This window comes from Scyliorhinus canicula, chromosome 5, assembly GCF_902713615.1.
Source record: "Scyliorhinus canicula chromosome 5, sScyCan1.1, whole genome shotgun sequence".
In the NCBI taxonomy this organism is placed as follows: domain Eukaryota; kingdom Metazoa; phylum Chordata; class Chondrichthyes; order Carcharhiniformes; family Scyliorhinidae; genus Scyliorhinus; species Scyliorhinus canicula.
The window spans coordinates 202388152-202401401 of record NC_052150.1 but is presented as its reverse complement, the minus strand read 5'-3'; the positions used below and the strand labels follow the sequence as shown (position 1 = coordinate 202401401).

Genomic DNA, 13250 nt, shown 5'->3' with positions numbered 1-13250 from the left:
TAGATCAAAGGTGCTCTGCGCCACCACAGAAATGGCAGCTTCTGTATCTAACTCTATTTGGAGCATATTGCTATTCACCTGTATCGGAACGCGAATAGTGGCCATGTGGGGCGCTCCAAACAGTTCAGCTACATCTCAGCCTCAGGCGAGTAACACAGAAGCAAGGCAAAGCCCAGGAGCTGATACATAACTCGACTGAGGTGCCTGTAGCGGTGGCCCTTCTACGGACTGCGAGGGATTGCACACAAGTCGGAATTGCCTTCAGACGAGTCTGGTGACATTGCACATCTCGGTCGGCAACTCTTCACCCAGAGGCCGGAGTCACCGTGGCGTTCGGTTCCGGCCACACCACGCGAGGTGCGACACCCCAAAATGTTCACCCTCCATCCCTTGTATCTCTTGGACGCTGAGCTCCATGCTTTCCCGGGAGGAGGTCTGCAGTGTCTGCTAAAAGACCAGGGCGATTCCACCCAAAAGTTTTCTGTTTCCACATTATTCATATGGCAGACCAGACGATCGCAGAACATATCCGATAAGCAGTTCCACGCTCACAAGACTTAGCTATCTTCCATAGATACAAACTTAGTGACAGACCCACCAAGGGATCTCTCCGTTGTAATAAACGGATATCTTTGAACGATTACTGACGGGGTCGGGTTGCACCAGAAATTGGTTGAATGATTGGGAGTCTGGCACCGCTGAATACGTGAGACTCCAGTTGACCCTGAAGGTGTACTCTCCTGAAGTTGTCAACTGTATGACTATCTGGCGTTCGTTCTCTGTGATGCTGTTGGCCTGAAAGTAGTAACTCTTCCTTTCTGCGTACTGGTTCCAATAGCAGAATTAAATGCATCTTATGGCCCCAACAGAAGCATGGCAAAACAAGTAAATTCACACCTGGGTCCAGAAAATCAAGGAGGTGGTCAGCTGAGTAGGTTGCAGTATCAATACCTCATCGGCAGTTTAATAAGGACACGGGAGTTCACACTGCGTTAAATAATAAAACATTGTTTTCTTTACAACACAATATATGCACTACCCGGTAAATCCTAACCGGGCTCCTGTTCTGGTTGGTGCCTTACTGGCCAACCTTCTATATGAAGGCTAATAGAGATCCCCTCTCCCCGAGTGGGGGACAAGGACTATGGGGAAGATAATCATTCCTAACATTCGGCCCATGGGGCTATTGCAAAAGGTTATCAGGGCTAGATGGAAATGTGGAGTCAACATTACAATCAGATCGGACAGGATACTATTGAATGGCGGAGCACACTCGAGGGGTTGAGAGGCCTACTCCAGGCTCCTAATTTGTATGTGATGTGTAAATCTTATTTGTGCTTACATTCATTCTGTCTCGATTTCAATTTTTTTTGAATTGCAAAAGAATAAACAAATCCATTTACTTAATCATTTTATTCACTGTACATGGCTGTGTGCATATACAGTTGGATGTGGAGGACAGGATATCAATCACATTTAGTCAACAAAAACTGAAAAAAATACATCATAATGAAGTTAACAGAGCCAAAAACCTGGGGTGGGATTCTCTGTCCCACCAGTCCGGTTTTCTGGTGCGGCGTGCCCCCGCCGGCAGCGGGATTCTCCTTCCTAGCAGCCAGCCAATGGGGTTTCCCATTGGAGGCACACCCCAATGTCAGGAAATCAGAGGGCGTGAGTGCGCTGCCAGCAGAACGGAGGATCCCACCGACGGAGAATCCAGCCCCCGAAGTTTCTAAACAATGATAAAATGGGCTTTGGCTTTGCATCTCCCTCGCCATCAATTCATTTTCTCGGAATTTCCTTTCTGTGCGCAGTGGAAAACAGTTTCACAATACAAGCAGGTCAATTCACAGATAACACAAAATTAATTAATTGCATACTGCAAGCTAACAGATTTTTCTTTTTTTGACGGAGAAATGTTTTGAATTTTCCGATTTATATTTGTACCAAGAAAAGCACACAAGACTGAATAATGACCTCTAATTTGGCAATCCCAATAAATTATTGTTTTGGGCTGTGCAAATATGGAAAGAGAGAGACTGCCATTATCATTTGTGTAAAACACAAAAAGAACCTTCATGCTCCTGAACAATGTAGGAAAAATATTTCATTCCACAGCATCGACAATTATGAAAAGTAAATATCATAAATACAACTGCTAAAAGTAACATTATCTGTGAAGTATAATTGTCCTTAAACATGAATTTGTTTTAATATCTTAATACATTTATAATTAAGGCACAATAATAACTGCATGAAGCAGACAATGGTAGCTTGAACCAACAGACTTGACCGACTCAGCTGCAGTGTTTCACCTCTTGAATCAAATACACAAGTCACAGAGTGCACTTCTCAGGAAAATTGCCATGATGTGGAGATGCCGGCGTTGGACTGGGGTGAGCACAATAAGTCTTACAACACCAGGTTAAAGTCCAACAGGTTTGTTTCAAACACTAGCTTTCGGAGCACTGCTCCTTCACCTGAGGAAGGAGCAGTGCTCCGAAAGTTAGTGTTCGAAACAAACCGGTTACCTTAAACTGGTGTTGTAAGACTTCTTACCAGGAAAATTGCAGGAGACATTTCAAATGTTATTTTGCATTAAATGGGAGCAGAACCATGTTTGAACAAGGATTACTGCAAATGTAAATTCCAGTTTGATGGACTTTAGATTTTGTGCAGTCTGTTTTTCAACTGGAGTCCTCATTATATTTGTATTGAAATGCTTACGTGCCTGAAGAATGACTTTCGTTATCGATGTCAGGGCAACTCTCTTTAGTACATATGATATGGCTCCAACTACTTTTTAAGCATCACAAGGTAGTACACACTCTTGCTGTTTGCAATTTTTAACATCAGATAATTTGGATGAAATATAAAATTAAAAGTAGAGTATAAAAAAACAGTATTCATTTAAAAAAGCTTTGGGTCCATTTGGAAATAAATATTGTATCAAGCAGAATAAAACAAATGTGAACTTTCGAATAATTGACCTTCTGGTTTCTATAAATGACCTAAATTTTGACAATAAAACTCCATTTTTGAGTTAAGATTCAAGTCTTGTTGTTTTCTGCAGTCCCCATGTCACCAATAATAACAAAGTTTACTACTTTTGTCTTGTAAATTACTTATACAGCAATACTGTAAATACCATAGGATCAAGTTAACTATTTTGTCTGGAGATATTTCAGAATGAAGAACATGTAGCACTGCAGCAAATATTTATAGCACATGATTACACTGCTGGGTAAGTAAAACAAAATATCAAGAGAATTTGGGGTTTGAAATTTGATAATAAAATCAGAAAAAAATTTGCTTCTCTAGCCCAAACCTACATTACCTTCTAATGTCCAAAATCAAATTGCAACAACCTACTCAATGGTAGATTTCAACCCCTTATTACAACTCAGCTTTTGCTTTACCAGAGTTAAATTAAACATTTATGCACCGAAAGAGGTCAAAAGCAACCAGCGTAAAAATATCTGCTTTCCTGTATTTAAAAGGAGACCAATGTCTGAAATATTGTGAAGTATCATTAATATTTTTAATATGCTTTTATATTTATGTATAATAAAATGTTTAATGGGAGCAGTGCCATAAAAAATGTACTCTTACTCCAGCAGAAAGCCTGGGAATACAGAATGGATTCTCCTCCATGATTTCCTACACAGTGAGGTTCTGATCACAGTCTGCCTACAGGGAAAGAAAATTAAGCACTGTCCATTCAATCAAGAATGGATTTGTCGAAGATCTTGGAACTAGAACAGTTGCGTGTCCTGCCAATCGGTAAGTGTACGGTGATTGTGCACTGGAAGTTCCTCAGGGAGAGGCAAAGCTACAAATACAAGGACTAGAGAATAATAAAAGGTGCTCAAATTCCCACGACAAAATGTCAAAGTAAAATAAATTAGCATCATGAAATGAAATGAAAAATAAAATGAAATGAAATTGAATCTCCATTGTAATTACCAAAGGTTCCTGATTGAACCTCCTCGAGATTGCAACTCGTCATTATTTCACTGGTAAGTACACTGTGTAATAAGTGTTCCATAACAAGTAAGTCAGTAAAGGCCTACATATTTCACATCATAGCACACGCTTCTAATGCAGAACTGTACACTGTAAGGCTACTGTAAAAAGCATGAGGCGCTTGCTCAATGAGACATGCATATCTTGTTACTTCAATAAATGGAAGATTCTCCCTTCTGCATCCTTCACAAGCAATGGATATCATATACAACAATATATAAATCACAGTTGCTGTATTTACAGGTTATACATTGCAAACGTATAGAAAACAAGGCTGAAGTAATCCTGGATCAACATTCTGCCTCACACTGTATTTTTACAGTCTTGTACAGTAAAGAAATAATCATTTGACCAAAAGGATACTCACCCACCCCAGGTTATCCATTTTACTACCACGAGAGTCACACCAGTAATTGTTTTGACTAAAAAAAAATACAATAAAAACTTCTTTCACAAATAAAAGTTTTTAAAAAAATGTAACAAGCAGTGCCAAAATTCAGTAAAATCTATACTGGGAAGATGACTTCATCTGTAAAATTGTGGTGTATTCATTGGCACGTGTGCAAAGCTTTAGGCGTGATGCTGGAGCTTCTGGGATATATTTCCTTTAAAAACTGGTAAAACCCATGGTGGTCAATGGTGACACTGGGTTGGTGCCTTCTCTAGGCTCGAGACTGTTGCCTGCTTCCATCCTCTGTTAAATCATACCTGGAAGATAAGTAGAGATAAAATTACATGCATCATAAAAGCTGTGTCAGCTTGTTTTATAAGACCAGAGTTTTTAAGTAAGTTTTGAATGGCGAAAGATAATGGATTTTCCGTTTGGGAGACTCCGTGTTCCCGCTGGAACGGCATAGCGTGCGCTTCACTTTTCCGCTATTCGTTCAGCGATTCACGACATGTGAATTACGAGCATTCAGCCCACGTGAATTACGAGCAATTCACATTCCCACTGGTATCTGTTTCATTGGGGCCAGAATTCTCACAAAGAGCCGGACAAGCTGGAGTTGCTGAGAAACACTCCACCCAGCACACACACACACACACACATTATAAACGCTCCACCCAGCACACACACTCATTATAAACACTCCACCCAGCACACTCATTACAAACACTCCACCCAGCACACACTCTCATTATAAACACTCCACCCACCACACACACTCATTATAAACACTCCACCCAGCACACACTCATTATGAACACTCCACCCAGCACACACACTCATTATAAACACTCCACCCAGCACACACACTCATTATGAACACTCCACCCAGCACACATTATAAACGCTCCACCCAGCACACACACTCATTATAAACACTCCACCCAGCACACATTATAAACGCTCCACCCAGCACACACACTCATTATAAACACTCCACCCAGCACACGCACTCATTATAAACACTCCACCCAGCACACACACTCATTATAAACGCTCCACCCAGCACACACACTCATTATGAACACTCCACCCAGCACACATTATAAACGCTCCACCCAGCACACACACTCATTATAAACACTCCACCCAGCACACGCACTCATTATAAACACTCCACCCAGCACACACACTCATTATAAACACTCCACCCAGCACACACACTCATTATAAACACTCCACCCAGCACACACTCATTATAAACACTCCACCCAGCACACACACTCATTATAAACACTCCACCCAGCACACACACTCATTATGAACACTCCACCCAGCACACATTATAAACGCTCCACCCAGCACACACACTCATTATAAACGCTCCACCCAGCACACACTCATTATAAACACTCCACCCAGCACACACTCATTATAAACACTCCACCCAGCACACACTCATTATAAACACTCCACCCAGCACACACTCATTATAAACACTCCACCCAGCACACTCATTATAAACGCTCCACCCAACACACACACTCATTATAAACACTCCACCCAGCACACACTCATTATAAACACTCCACCCAGCACACACTCATTATAAACACTCCACCCAGCACACACTCATTATAAACACTCCACCCAGCGCACACTCATTATAAACACTCCAGGGTCAGCCACAGGGCAGCCAGTGGGCCTGGGGGGCAGTGGTAGGGGCATTCAGTTTGGGAGTGTGACCAGGAGGACCACTGCACAGTACTGCAAGAAGCTAAAAGACCTCCACCAGGTCACATGGATGAGTTTGCATCGGCCCCTAGCACCTGTACCACCGGGGGCCCCTAAACGATGCCGCGCCTGCACCCCACCCAATGCAATACTGCCACGTGCCCCAGCACTCCCTCGCAACCACCAGCACACCCCACCCATGACCAGCACTGGTGTCCATGCCTGTCACCCGTGGATCCCAGGACCAAGCAGAGTCCAGGTCAGATACTGAGCCTCTGGACCAGGCTATCCTGGAGCTGATGCAGTTGATAGGGTGAGGCCAAGAGATTCAGAGGGGGATGTCAGCAGCACGCCAGTTGATTGGAGGTGTCCCAAAGGTTAAGGGTACAGGAGATGATGCCGGTAATGCATGGCACTGAGGCCAACACTGCTAGGGTGGCATTCGCAGTGGACCACTAGAGTGGTTGAGGCAGCAGAACTGCATTTTAAACAGTCTGATGCACTGCTCAATGACAGCCCCGGTCTCCGCATCAGTCACCCGTCTCCATACTGGCATCATTAGTCAGGTCCTAAGCGGATACCCCTTAATCCGCAAGAGCCATCCAGCCATTCTGGGGTATCTCTCGAAGATGCTGGGCGTCTCCAACTGGCCCAGGATGTAGCTGTTGTGCATGCTCCCTGGGAAGTGCACACATGTGCATGATCTTTAGGCGGTGGTTGCATACGAGTTGTACATTCAAGGAGTAGTAGGACGTTCAGGGAGTGGAACCCCTTCCTGTTGATGAAGGTCGTTCCCCGGATACTCAGTGCGCGCAAGGTGACATGTATGCCATCTATTACCTCCTGACCTGGGGTATCCCAATGATGGCAGAGAATATTGCTGCCCAGGCATATTGATGGGCATGGTCCAGGTTAAAGTTTCAGTCGCAGCTGCCCGGGCAAACAGGGCATCTGTGACCTCAAGTATGCACTTGTGGGCTTTAGGTTAGGAAATGCCACACAAGTCCCCACTCGAGCCCTGGAATGATCCCGAGGTATACACACTCAGGGCTGTGGTGACCTTGATGGTCCCCAGGATCGGATAGCTTCCTCCTCCATGTGGTTCCAAGTCCGCCAGGACATGGTACAGGTGCCGCACCATCCCCTTGTTGAGGCGGAGCCACCTGTGGCACACGCTGTCCGTCATCTGTTCGAAAGACCAGCGACACCTGTACACCTTGGGCCGTTGCCGGCCACCCCATCTGGGGCCCTCCCTGGCCTGATGGGCGGCCGGGGCTTCAGGGTGTGGGGCGGGGTGGGGCCCTGCACATGGGGCTTCAGGGTGTGGGGCAGGGCGGGGCCCTGCACATGGGGCTTCAGGGTGTGGGGCAGGGCGGGGCCCTGCACATGGGGCTTCAGGGTGTGGGGCGGGGCGGGGCCCTGCACATGGGCCACCTTCTCCTCCGTCTGGCCACCTGGCCTGCCACCTGCACAGCAATAGCAGGTTCCACCGGGTCCACAATATCATCCATTATGTAATATCTGTAAGGAAATGGAGGGGGTGCGACTGGTGAACAGCTATGGCTTCCATCCCGGGTACCTCGGATCCCTGAAGCGTCCCCCACCCTCATATCCCCATCACGCTCAGGGTGCCACCCAACCCGCCCGACACATGCGCACCCCCGGTGGCAGCAGGGACCCCAGGCACTGGACCCCAGACGCCCGCCAGAACTGTTACCCGGACCGGGCACTTGCTCCCTTTCCAGTCCACACACCCACCCTCTGGTCACGAGTATGTCCCAGTGCTGTGGCCCAGCTCTTGGGCGTTGGAACGTTGGCTGCTGCCTCTGTGGTGTGGATGAATCTAGGGTTCAGGCAAAGTATCCAGGCTTCTCGGTCTGATTGGGATGCTAGGCTGTAATAACTACCTACCTCGTCGCACGTCTACCCATGGGGATCCACTTGGGAGCTGTGATCACATTACCAGAATTGCTAATTCCCCATTAGCAAAAGCCTGCAGCTGCATGGTCAGCGGCCGCCACAGTTAGTGTGAGTTAAAGTGACCGTCACCATCTTACCACGAATGTGTCACAGGGGTATTCAGTGGGACGGATAGGCAGTGACTGGAGCCGCCCCCATTATGGGTATACACAATCTGAGGGGTGGCATGTCGGACCCGCAAACACAGCCCGCCCCCCCAGGGCCTCGGTTGACTGCCCAATTTCGTAGATGGCTACTCACCTCCTCGGATCCCCACAGCAGCCATGCCACCAACTTCAAGCTTTTAAATTGGTGTACTAAACGGAGGCCGTGTGTCCGCTCACTGGCGAGGCAGTTAGATCATGGGAGGCCGTTCGGTAATGGGTTGGAGATTGGTCTTAATTAATGATTATTGGTTTCTCACCATGCTGCAGCAGGATCTACATCACGTCAATGGGAGTGGGCCGGTTAGATCGGAAACCCAATTTTGGTCTCTCCCACCATCTAACCTGCCCGCCCGTTCTCTAGCCTGGCTTGACATGGTCGGTAGAGTGCGCCCTAAATGTAACATTTTTCAGTGTCCCAAGCTGCAATAAAATGACTAAGTGTGGTGAATACAGATCTGGATCACCTCGTGAAACCCGCCCAAAATGACACTTCGGAGAATTGCACCCTCTGTCTATCTTCATAATAGAAGACGCAAGTTTGATATCATAAATAGATGACAACCTAGGGGCTAAGAAGAGTGAAGAAATTAATATCAAAAGAAGTGCTGGAAAAACTGAAGGGACTAAAATCTGACAACTTCCCAGGGCCTGATGGCCTTACCCTACACCCTGCCTGAGGTTCTAAAAGAGATAGCTGCAGAGATCATGGGTGTGCTAACTAATATTTTCCAATTTCCTTAGATTCAGAAATGGCCCCATTAGATTGAAGTTGGCAAATGTCACACCACTTTTCAGGAAAGGAGGGGGAGAGAAAACTGAACTACAGGCCAGTTAGCCTAGCATGAGTTGCTGGGAACATGCTGGGATCTATTATTAAAAATTCTTGACAATGCAACAAGAAAAGTATAGTATGATTAGAACAATTCAACATGGCTTTACCGAAGGGAAATCCTGTTTGATAAATTTATTAGAATTTTTTTGAGGATGTAACTAGGCGATCAGATGATGGGGAAATCAGTAGATGTATGCCTGGATTTCCAAAAGAAATTTGGTGAGGTTAAAGGGGAAAATAAGAGCTCATGCAGTTTGGGCTAATATTTTAACATGGTTAAAGAATTGGTTTTTTTTTTTAAATTAAGGGGCAATTTAACATGGCCAATCCACCTAACCTGCACATCTTTGGGTTGTGGGGGTGAAACCCACGCAGACACGGGGAGAATGTGCAAACTCCTCACAGACAGTGACCCAGGGCCGGGATTCGAACCCGGGTCCTCAGCGCCGTAGGCAGCAATGCTAACCACTGTGCCACCGTGCCGCCCTTTAAAGAATTGGTTGATGATTAAAAAGCAGAGAATGGGCAGGAAAACGGCTTTTTCAAATTGGCAGGCAGTCAATAATGGAGTGCCGCAAGGGTCAGGGCTGTAGTCTCAGCTATCTACAATCAGTATCAGGGACCTAAACACAATGTTGAGTTCAACAGGCCCCATTTTCACCGGAGCAAGAGCCTCATCCTGCAATGTGAGTTACACATTTTTAGAGCATATGTAAATGCTCATGAAGGGCAGAAAAGACTGTGGAACTGTCAGGCTGTCAAGTTTTTATTTTAAATAATCTGCCCTTTAGAAATTGGGGGGAAAATGCCTTGACAAAATTGAAGAAAAATCCGTTTTAGTAGTTTCAATCGCTGTTTGTTGACATAAACCTAGCAGCTGTCTTCATTAATATTTGACTGTTTTCCTGAACCCAACATTACTACAGTTTTACTGACAGTTCATAGACACCATTAAAGGATTAGCTGTCTTTGATGTGGGGTTATGCATACAAATGTTTGTTTATAAAATGGGTTTAAGTACTTGAGGGAATTTAAATGTACTGAATGGGGTTTTCATGAAGGAGTATTTATATAGTGAAGTCTGTAATAGAGATGTTTCGAACACAGCACGAGATCTGTCAATGGTAAATATTGGGGGAGTTGGCATGGGTAGGGCCAAAGGGTAGTAAGTGGGGGCATGAGCTGGCACTATGTTGATGTAAGGTATACAAGAAGCCAGGGGCATGGGTTGGGATAAATTGGCATATATGGGCATGGGGTGTGTGCAAGGGGGAGGTGAGGGCTAGATGGCATAATGGATAAGAAAACTGGGAAAAAGCTGCAGAGAACCGAGGCAGGCCTTTTCGCCAGCCTGTAGTAAGGAGCCCTTTTGGTCATCTCTGAACTGCACATGTGGGTGGGGGAGTTGAACCCTAGTCCACACCCATCCCCATGGAATGACAATCCCATCATTTGGAGCAGTTGCCCCGAGATATCTGGACTCCAGATTTTCTCGGGAGTGAAAGTCCAAGCCATTGTTTATGTGGAGCAGTTGGAACTTCAGCTACATTGCCCTTGACTCTGGCTGATGGTATACAACATATAAGATACAGGAAAATGTCACCAAGGAATGGTGGCAAGGAGTGTTTGTTAGGTGTCTTCAGGCGAGATGTTAATTCCACATCTCATGCCTGCTCCAGTGGTTCAGATAACCTTTAAGAGATGCTATTCAAAGAAAATCAGAGTTCTCCTGTGTCAGCATTCCTTTCTCAACATCAAAAACAGGTTATTTATCAGAATACTGTGCTTAAAATGGCTTCCGTGCATATGAACATAATAAAATGCTGGCATACTGAAAAGTGATGAATGTCTTAAGTACGTGGAGATATTGCAAATCATAATAATATAAAACAGCAGAATACAGGAAAGACCAAAGCCATCATTTATGGCACACAACAAAAATACATTTTCTACTGGCTCCAGTCCCCTCCTGCCATTGTCTCAGACTGAAGAAACCAAACTGTTCTCAATGTCTCATTTCATTATGGGCTGGGTTTCTGATTCCATCAGTCTTCCCATCATTACAATCACCCACATCACTGCCTCCACCCCACCTGATTCCATCAGTCTTCCCATCATTACAATCACCCACATCACTGCCTCCACCCCACCTGATTCCATCAGTCTTCCCATCATTACAATCACCCACATCACTGCCTCCACCCCACCTGAACACATCTGTTACTGAAACCCTCATCTACTCGAATGACTATTCTAGTGCTCCACTCGCTGATCTTCAACTTATCCAAAACGCTGCTGTCTATAATCCTAGCCTGAACAGAGTCCTTTCTATCAGTACTGTCCTTAACTCAGTTTGACCCACACACCAAAGCAGCACATTATATTTAACATTCTTATTCTTGTGTTTAAGTCCTTTTATTGCTATCTCCTTTCCCATCTTCCTAACTTTCTCAAGCCGCTCAACACCTGCCCTGAAACTCAGGGATCCTCTGTACTTGGCTCACCTCGTCCCACCCACAATACTTCATTCCACCAATGGTAAACATCTTCAGACACACAGACCTCATGATGTAGAATTCCCTCCCTAACAACCCCCACAGTCCCTTAAAATAAATCCTCTGTAAAACCTTACTCCTGGCAAAAGTTTGGTCATCCCACCTAATATCTCTCCCGATAGCTCAGCATCTACTTTTCATTACGAGTCTGTAAAGTATCTTGGGAGATAATTTTAAATGTAAAGGAAAGAAGCTTAAAGTATAATCTGCATTTACAAATATGCTGCATTTCTAAATAAAGCATTATTCTAGCTTTATTGTTTAATTTTTGTAGTCAATCTTTTAGTACTTACCACTGTGTTGAGCCTTTAATCACCTCCTCTGTCATTTCTATTAGAAGCTACAATGAAAGAAGATTAAAGATAGAGTTACAGAGCAACTCATACGATAGACTGGAATTGTTACCTTAATTTTCTCTTTCAAAGGTTGACTGAACTATTGCATATTTTAAACATTTCCCTTTCATCTAAAAGATAACTAATTTTTAAAAAAAATCAAAGAAGTCTTTAAAAAAAATTATACAACACAAGCACTGATTTTTAAGGAGTTTAACATCTCAAAATCGTTTCTCTCCCCCCCCCCCCCCTCTCCCATTTCTCAGCTATTTTGTCATGCTCTGGTTACATTACTGACCAGCCAATATGTACAATATCCCATTTGCCATCACCTCAAACTGTGAGATACAGCAACTGAATAGTACAGGCCATTTAAAAACTAGCTCTTGACTTGATCTCAGTTTACAGATTTCTAATGTAGCAGTTGGGATATAATCCCAATTCATCACTCAGTTAACCTGACAGTACATAGAATTATGTAGGATGTACAATGCTGTAATAAGCCATTTGGTGTATGCTGGTGTTTGCGTTCCACTTGAGCCTTCTCCCACTCGCTTTACTTCATCTCACCCAGTCAACGTAACTTTATATTCCTCGTGTTCTTATCCAGCTACCCCATAAATGGTTCTGTGCTATTTGTCTCAATTGCTGCTTGTGGTAGCATGTTCACGTTCACAACATTTTCTGAATAAAGATGTTTCTACCGAATTTTGTATTAGATTTTTTTGTGACTATATTCATGCCCTCTAGTTTTGGACTCCGTGTTATACTTCCGTTATTTTCTTGGAGTTATGCTGGTTGATTACGAAACATGGTCCAGCCCTTTTCATTTTTATGGTACATAATCAGCACTCATTGAGGTTATTTTCATTACATTTCTGCCTTGATGTCACTCTACCATCACCATTCTTTGAGTTAGGAATCCATCCATTTATTTTTATTTTATTGCTGTTCTGCCTTCACATTCAACACACATGAGCTCTCAAATAAGTGCAAATTCTAACAGGATTAGACATTTTCCCAATAGTGGTCATAGTTTGAGGATAAGGGGTAAACCTTTTAGGACTGCAGTGAGAAGAAATTTCTTCATGCAGAGAGTGGTGAATCTGTGGAATTCTCTACCACAGAAAGTAGTTGAGGCCAAAGCATTGTGTGATTTCAAGAAGGAATTAGATAAAGCTCTTGGGGCTAAATGGATCAAGGAAATGGGGGGAGGGGGTAAGGGTACTGAACTTGATGATCAGCCATGACCAT

At 44.3% G+C, this 13250-nt stretch overlaps 1 protein-coding gene across 6 annotated transcripts in view; it reads right to left on the bottom strand.

The window, feature by feature from the left end:
- Positions 1-1398: 1398 nt before the first annotated feature.
- The window catches only part of esyt2b (extended synaptotagmin-like protein 2b), a 293556-nt gene continuing 281704 nt past the window's right edge, over positions 1399-13250 (bottom strand). For 5 of the 6 annotated variants that reach the window (XM_038798358.1, XM_038798362.1, XM_038798359.1 and 2 more), the window contains 2 exons: positions 11955-12001; positions 1399-4734 (listed from right to left, as the gene is read on the bottom strand). In XM_038798358.1, coding sequence (XP_038654286.1) covers positions 4689-4734; positions 11955-12001 — 93 coding nt within the window. In that variant the 3' untranslated portion in view covers positions 1399-4688. Of the gene's footprint in view, positions 4735-11950; positions 12002-13250 lie in introns of those variants that run through there. The other variant, XM_038798361.1, reaches the window with a different exon arrangement.